The sequence below is a fragment of the Triticum aestivum genome, chromosome 6D (genome assembly GCF_018294505.1).
Source record: "Triticum aestivum cultivar Chinese Spring chromosome 6D, IWGSC CS RefSeq v2.1, whole genome shotgun sequence".
NCBI classification, from domain to species: domain Eukaryota; kingdom Viridiplantae; phylum Streptophyta; class Magnoliopsida; order Poales; family Poaceae; genus Triticum; species Triticum aestivum.
In genome coordinates, this window is record NC_057811.1 from 415975214 (window position 1) to 415982683 (window position 7470).

The 7470-nt window shown below is 44.1% G+C and overlaps 2 protein-coding genes and 1 long non-coding RNA gene across 3 annotated transcripts in view; 1 reads left to right on the plus strand and 2 right to left on the minus strand.

The window, feature by feature from the left end:
* Window positions 1-796: 796 nt before the first annotated feature.
* Window positions 797-3045, minus strand: LOC123145493 (sphinganine C4-monooxygenase 1). Its single transcript, XM_044564920.1, has 2 exons — window positions 2472-3045; window positions 797-1704 (listed from the first exon to the last, which is right to left on the minus strand). Exons 1-2 carry the CDS (start codon window positions 2700-2702, stop codon window positions 1144-1146), a joined length of 792 nt encoding a protein of 263 aa, XP_044420855.1. The 5' UTR covers window positions 2703-3045; the 3' UTR covers window positions 797-1143.
* A 546-nt stretch (window positions 3046-3591) lies between these two features.
* LOC123145494 (uncharacterized) overlaps window positions 3592-7470 on the minus strand; it is a 5917-nt gene continuing 2038 nt past the window's right edge. The window contains exons 4-6 of the mRNA XM_044564921.1: window positions 5555-5671; window positions 5077-5441; window positions 3592-4095 (exon numbers count right to left, since the gene is read on the minus strand). Coding sequence (XP_044420856.1) covers window positions 3849-4095; window positions 5077-5441; window positions 5555-5671 — 729 coding nt within the window. The 3' untranslated portion in view covers window positions 3592-3848. The remainder of the gene's footprint in view (window positions 4096-5076; window positions 5442-5554; window positions 5672-7470) is intronic.
* LOC123145495 (uncharacterized) overlaps window positions 7122-7470 on the plus strand; it is a 525-nt gene continuing 176 nt past the window's right edge. Inside the window, exons 1-2 of the long non-coding RNA XR_006472306.1 lie at window positions 7122-7198; window positions 7325-7450. This is a non-coding gene — a long non-coding RNA (uncharacterized lncRNA). The remainder of the gene's footprint in view (window positions 7199-7324; window positions 7451-7470) is intronic.

Consider the following 7470-nt stretch of genomic DNA (forward strand, 5'->3'; position numbering starts at 1 on the left):
CCTACAGAGCCTCCGACATGGGACAAAGATTTCTGAATAGCCACCATTCAATTTGACATAATGGTTTTTTTTCCGGTCTTGCGGGGTTACAATATGTGATAATTTATATGGATGATGTCAATGGCACTTCCAAGTTGGCGTTGATGATCCGGTTGTGTTGCTATTGGTGTCGAGATCTTGGTCGGGTCACTCCGTTGTGCGCTAGCTTTGTCCAACTTTCTGGTTCATGTTCTAGGCATATTTGGGTTGAGGTTTTTGGCTCAGATGATCGTAGTCATAGCGCACACACGCTTCAGCTGCCATAGAGTAATCTTCTAGTAAACCTGCCACTTCATGGTAAGAAGTATGCATAGTAATTATATTTGAAATTGTTATGTCCTGTAAGCAGTAGTTAGTTCAGCTATTTACAGATAAGCTTCTGTCGGTTGCAACGAACAAACAAAATTCAGTTTAGTCCCCAGATCAAAATTCAGTTTAGTCCTGGACTGGCGGCGCCACAACATAGCCCGAGTGCCTGACAGCAGAACTACAGAACTGAAACACAAAGCTGCAAATGATGATGATCAGCAGAAACAAAACTATATTTCATTTCAGCACAGCTCACTGGTGGATCATCTCCAGATAAAAACTATAGTTCAATACAGCTCACTGGTGGATCATCTCCAGAAACAAAACTATAGTTCAATAAAGCTCACTGGTGGATCATCTCCGCAGGTTATTATACACAGCAGAAAGAAGGCTTATATGTCCAACATTCATCCAACACAACACACAAATGAAAAAGAAGACAACGAAATGGGCAGGACAACACAATGCTGCATACTGCGTGTAGTGTTAATATCATCCTTCTTTGTTAACATCACCATGTGGATGGAAGTACAGACCGATCCAGAGGAGACAAATCCAAGTGGATGCCGAGTATTCTTTCATACAATACAATATTTTACCCACTATACCTTGATACAAGATGGGACTCCCAAACCAAATCGAAAGAAAGAAAGTGTTAGAAAACACGAAAAACCCTCACTATATGAACCAGGACATAAGGCTTCTACAGCATTTTCATAGTTAGAGAATCAGGCGGCGTGATAGGACAGTGTGTATCGGATCTAAGCAGAACGAGAATCAGAGAATATGCACGTATTAATCAGCCTTGGTCTGCTCTACTGACTTAACTGGCCGGGACTCGAACCCACCCCCTTTCCGGTTCTCGAGAGAGTAGGGCATGTATGTCCCCAGAATCTTATCCCAAAGGACGAAGAAAGGTTGAGAAAAGTTATATTTGTTGCCATAGAGCTGGTGGTGGATATCATGGTAAGCAGTGTTGTTGTTGAACAACGCATGGAGGATGTTCCCGGGAAGCCACAGCCCGCAGTGGTCATCCACCGTCTTGATGGTCGCAAAAGAGAAAAAGAATATGGATGTTCGTGGTGTCATACCAGAGAGGAGGAAGGAGAGAGCACCGCCAATAGTGTCCAGAATAAGGCCCTCAAGAGGGTGGTTGTAAAGAGCCCCAAAGGAATAAGGGACTACAAGAGTGTGGTGCTTGGAATGGATGTGCTTATACAGAAACTTGTTGATGTGCATGTATCTGTGCATGAAGTACTGCCATGTGTCCATGACAAACATCGCGATGATAAATTGCAGCGCTATCACCACAGCAGAAGGCTGCTTCGGTGCAATACCACTCTCATCACCAATAACCTGCAGTTCAAGAAAATTTAACCACTTTAGAAACTTGCGTATAAATGAAGCTGTCAGGTAAAGTCCACAAGAATTGTTAAGGCCTGGTATTACTTCAAAAAACTGCTCGTTAAATTGGGCATTACTGCAAACCAAGTTTTCCCCATGAGACGCTATGTTGTTGTACTTTCAGTCAACATAAAGTGTAGTGTTGCATCAATTTTGGGGTTTGTAACATGCTGTATGCTATTGTACAAATGTACAACTGCTTCTCAGAAGCAATACTAGAATCAGCTCCTCGCTACTATTTCAGAGGGTCGGGTTTCTTTGTTAGCAACGGTAAGTTTCTTATCTTCCACAGCAAGTATAAACGCAAAAACGTTAGGCTGAGCAACTCTCCAGAAACCAAACTGCAGTTATAAGCATGGCATGCTGATTTCCTTTCCTTAATATTTCATTTCACCACAGGTCAGGTCCCAAAATTTTGCTCTATGTGGAATGCGGTAGTTACATGCCAAAACAATCCAAGACAAGGACGTCCTAAGCCAGTCACTTCAGCTCCAAATCAGGATAGATAGCTTATCAAGCGTCTCTCTATCTACTAGTGCCATTTATGGAAGAGGCAAAGAGAAAAGGCACTTTGCAGCTCAAAATCATGGTTACCAATACAGCAAAGGCCTTAAAATCATTGTTGCCACTACAGCAAAGGCCAAAGCTACGTATTCAGGTGGCCTATCTGCAAACCAGAAGGAATATATATATAGACAGGAAAGGGCGAGGAGGATTACCGCGAAGAGCGTGAGCGCGACGACGACCTGGAAGGCCTGCTGGACGAGGACGCCCCTGACGACGGCGCCCCTGGAGACGACGTTCCTGGCGGCCTCCTCCCCCCTGGGGTGCAGGCGGTACGCGTCGAGGCCCTCCACGCCGTCCAGCGCGACGTAGAGCCCCGAGTAGAGCCAGTAGACGGCGATCGGCACGAACGTGCCGAGCAGCTCGTCCGACACCCCAATCGGCATCCCGCCTCCCTCCCTCGCGGGCCCCGGCCCCCTCCCGAATCCCCGGCGAGGCGAGACGAGGCGACGGAGGAAATGCGCGCGCGCGCGAGCGCGAGGCTTCTCTCGCCCAACGCCCGTGGACGCCGCGCGGATTCGGGGGCGGGGGGCGGCGGGATTGGGGGCAGGCGGCCCGGATCTCTCCGACGGAGAGGGGGAGCTTTGGGGTTGGAGGACTTTTCAGCGGGGGCTGGCGGCTGCGCTGGAGGAAGGCGGGTGGGAGGGGGGAGGCCAGAGGCTGGAATATAGGCGCGGTGGCCCGGCGGGAGGGGCCCGGCCGTCGCCGTCGGTCCGTGCGACGACAGGGAGGGAGGGGGGAGGAGACGGGGGGACGGGCGCTGGCCGCATCCCCGCAGAGGGGCCGGAGGTTATCAAACGGCCCGCGCGAGCGAGCGAGCACGTACGTGTACGCCACCGTGTGGATCCACGGCGCCAACGGTGGCGATGTTGTGGTGTACCCCGTCACGGGAAGTTTCTGTGGATCTTCGTGTCAAATATCGTGAAGACCACGACAGTAGATGAGATTTCCTTCCTGCGTAGTAGTAGAGCGGCAGCCTAGCCCGAGTCCATTCCTTTTCGCGGCGTTGCTCGTTTGACCCCTTGGCTGGCTTTAGCCGGCCGCCCAGAAGATTGCGACGGAACTTGATGGCTCCTTGCTTCCTGCCGAACTTGACCAGGAACCACTTTCTTACGGAGGCATGTGATCAGATTACGCTTAAAAATCAGCTAAAATAGCACCACCGCCGTAAACTAATTAAAGACGTTTTAGATCACTAAAGTAGTATATCTAAACTGCGAATTTCGAAGATGGATCAACCGAATATCTACGCACTACCAGCTACCGAGATTCATATAACAAACAAAACAGACCACACTTGCAAGACCACGGCAGCACTTGTCAGGAAAGTCACTTGTTTAACAGCCAACGACACGTTCCAGTACCCCACTTGTGGCAAACGACACGTTCCAGGTACCACACTTGTGGCAAACGACATCCAAGTCAGGGATCCAACAAACGACTACAGTATGTATCAGAAGACGACGCTAGCTACACCACCAACCAGCGAATCATGCTGGTCAGGACCGGTTTCAGAGCAGGCGCTGCAGCGATCATCTGTACGCCGGTGCGCCGGCGAACGAGTAGAGGGAGGACACCGGCACCCTTGAAGCAGCAGGCCCCTGGAGGTTTGCCGGGTAAGCGGCAGGCCTGGCCGCGTAGGACAGGTCCTGAGCGGCGGGGTAAGCACCACGGTAGATCTCGTCAGCGTAGCTGGGGTGCGCGGCGACCTCCTGCGGCGGCACCCTGTAGTCTCTTGGAAGGAATGGATCCACCCTGTTGGCGGCGTCAGCTGGAGCCCTGGGAGCAGAATTCAAGTTCAACAAGGTCAGAATTCATCAAGCATCGGAGCATATGTGTATGTATATGATTAGATAACAACTAAATCAAAACATTTTTATGTTGTAGTGCATGGTTTACATTTGTAAAAGACCGCAGTCATCAAGACAGCATGATATAAACCTTGAAGAGATGTCAAAAACACCCTCAACGACATGTTCAAATATTAATACATGCCAAATTTGCTTTTTGTTCCTAAATGTTTTAGTCTGTTCATGATTAATTGCCAAACAAATACGCAAATTCTAGAATCATGAAGGAAAGGTTCTGGCATGAGGGTAAACTTCTTATTTCTAAAAAAGAGAAAATTGAGGGCCATGAGCATGTAATGAAGTGCCAGTAAGGTGCCTAAACTGTAGGGGCCTCCAGTGCATTAATACTTTCTTTGATGAGTCGGACAAACTTTTGGAAAGAATGAACAGGTCTCCTAGATTCAACAGTTCTTTTCTTCTGAAATGAAATCCCAGATTCTCATAAAACAGCCTATACTAGGGTAATCAGCACCCAGTATATGAATCATAATAGTCTACAGCTATTAATCGTATACTTTTTAGAAAGAGGTGAATTGGTTAGCTATCTTAGACTCGGCACCAAACTAACAGAATCCACAGAAACAACCCATTGAACAAATAGTTGGTGGGAAGGAAATTCTGCATTCAGAGTAACAAAGTGCCCCACTAAAGGATTACAAAAGAATTACGACCTTCTAATAATTTCACATCAACGGACACAACTTATCAAACATACTTCGATAAAATGGACGAAAATATGGTGAAAAGCTATGCTCACAATTAAAAATTCAATTTGGAAGCAGCCAAAAAATTGTACTATTAAATTGACTGCCATGCTTGAAAATATATTAATTAAAAATATTTTCTGTTATATAAATTAAATTAGCACACAAATTACAGTATACGAACATATAAGATAATGACCACTCACCTTTCATAAATGATATTAGCTTGATGTGGATGGTATGAACCATGAGGAGCAGGAGCAACATGATAGTATGTAGGTGGCTGAGCTTCTTCAACAAATTGTGGGCGTCGAATTTCTTCAACATGGAGTGATGGCCTTCTTTCTTCATAATCATAGGCTAACCTCCTTTCCTCAGCAAATTGTGGGTGTTGCATTTCTTCATGATATCGTGGCAGCCTCCTTTCTTCATAATCATATGGCTGTCGCCTTTCTTCAACATAGTGAGGCAGGAGCCTTTCAACACGGTTTGTCCGAGGAACTTCTTGAACATGTTGGGAAGATGGCCGATGTATGTTAATTGGCTTGTATAGTGCCAGTAGCTTACGGACCTACAAAATAGAACCATAAATTACATCATGAACATGCAAAATGTTATTTTAGTTTTATTTCAGTTTTGGATACATTTCAAATTACACAATTTAGAATAATTGTCATGGCTTACTTGTCTAGAATTGAGCTCTTGGGTGAATTTTCCCTTTGAATCATAGTTCTCCTTAATGGCATGCTTGAAACTACTCTCAGGAAGCGGAAGACAATCTTTATCAATCCTGAATTTGACCTGCATCAAGTGCATGAATTAGTTAAAATAATAAAGTGTCCTTAGCATCATCTCCTTTGACCTATCATTCATCTTCATGAAAGATGAAAACAATGCTAAAAGAAACTCCATGTTAGCTTTCCAAGGCTAAAACACCCCACACTGAAAGGATAAAAGATATTAAAAGAACAAGATCACCACAGATTTTGGCAAACACAAAATGTAATAATGCAAATTAATCAACATGGGGTATAGAGAAATTAGAATTCCACGGCAAACATAGGGTGTGTTTGGAACTTTGGATGGTGACCAAAACCAACCATACTAACCTTTTTGGTCATAGCCAAAATTTTGGCTCTTGCTTGGATGGTTGCCAAATATTTTGGAATGCCCAAGTGCTCTAGTCAACTCTAGTTGATTTTTTTTTTTGCCAAAACATGGGCAACCAAAACCTTAGCCAATATTTTGACTAGCAAAATTTTGGTGATGTTGGGCTCAAACCAAACGCACCCATAGCTCTATTATAGAGATCTGTGCATAATATTGCTTTCGCAAGGGATTCGTTATAGATGATCAGTAGTGTTTGCATACGCATGTTCCAATACCATTTTACTCGCTCCCTCCACACAATTAATCCTTGCCATCTACCAGTACTCACCATTAATATGTTTTGCTAGGTATATCATTACAAACATGGGTGTAACCATGCAAGGTCATCCGCCGATTTTTCTTCCGAAGGTCAGACAAAACTATTGAACTAATTACCAAAAAAGATTAGGCCAGAAACTCAAAGACAAACAGCTATTTCTTTCTACATAGCCTGAGATCGCCATTAATTCGGTTACTGTGCAAAGTGCAAACATATACCTTCTTAACAGAAATCAACACATTTTGAAGGGAACAAATGGTTTACTTTGCCTCTATTAATTAAAGATAGTTCAGGACATGTGACATTTTCTCATAAAAAGATCATGTGTGTTTCCTAACTTGATCGGAGGTGTCCTATCTACCATCATTTCGAGAAGACTTCCACCTCACCCTTTGCCACGTAACATCATGTATGCTAGGATGTGTTCCAATATACCACGACCTTTGCACCCTCTGCTACTCTAGCAAAGACTTACTGACGCAACAAACGACAACTCCCACATGATCAATGCTAGACCGCCATGGACATTTAATGATTAAGGAAACTAAAATAAGAATTAGTACTCACTAGTAACCGTTCTGATTCGTTATGAAAAAATTGAAGCACAAGCCTTGTAAGAAAATAAATTTAGCTTAAATAACCATTTTAAGTTTAATGACGTAAAAAGTTGCCAAGTGAGACAAGAAGAACATGTCGCTGTTCTCTTCAATAAGCATACACGCATATCCAAACTTCGAGTTTGCATGCCATCGGAATCAACAGGAATTTCAACACATCACTAATGAGCCTTTCAAAGGATCAGTCAAAAAAAACTATCAGGCCATTGTCTGCGGTATTAACTTGTGCGGCTTTCTACATACCGTAACCATACGATATAGCACATAATATCTTCAGGACAGGTTGTATAATAATACTAGTTAATAGTAAACAGGATACTTCTACTAACATAATAATGGGCCATAAGCACGCAAACAATGACCAAAAATTACCTGAGCAGGGAATTTCCCATAATATCTTCAGGACAGGTTGTATAATAATACTAGTTAATAGTAAACAGGATACTTCTACTAACATAATAATGGGCCATAAGCACGCAAACAATGACCAAAAATTACCTGAGCAGGGAATTTCCCATAATATCTTCAGGACAGGTTGTATAATAATACTAGTT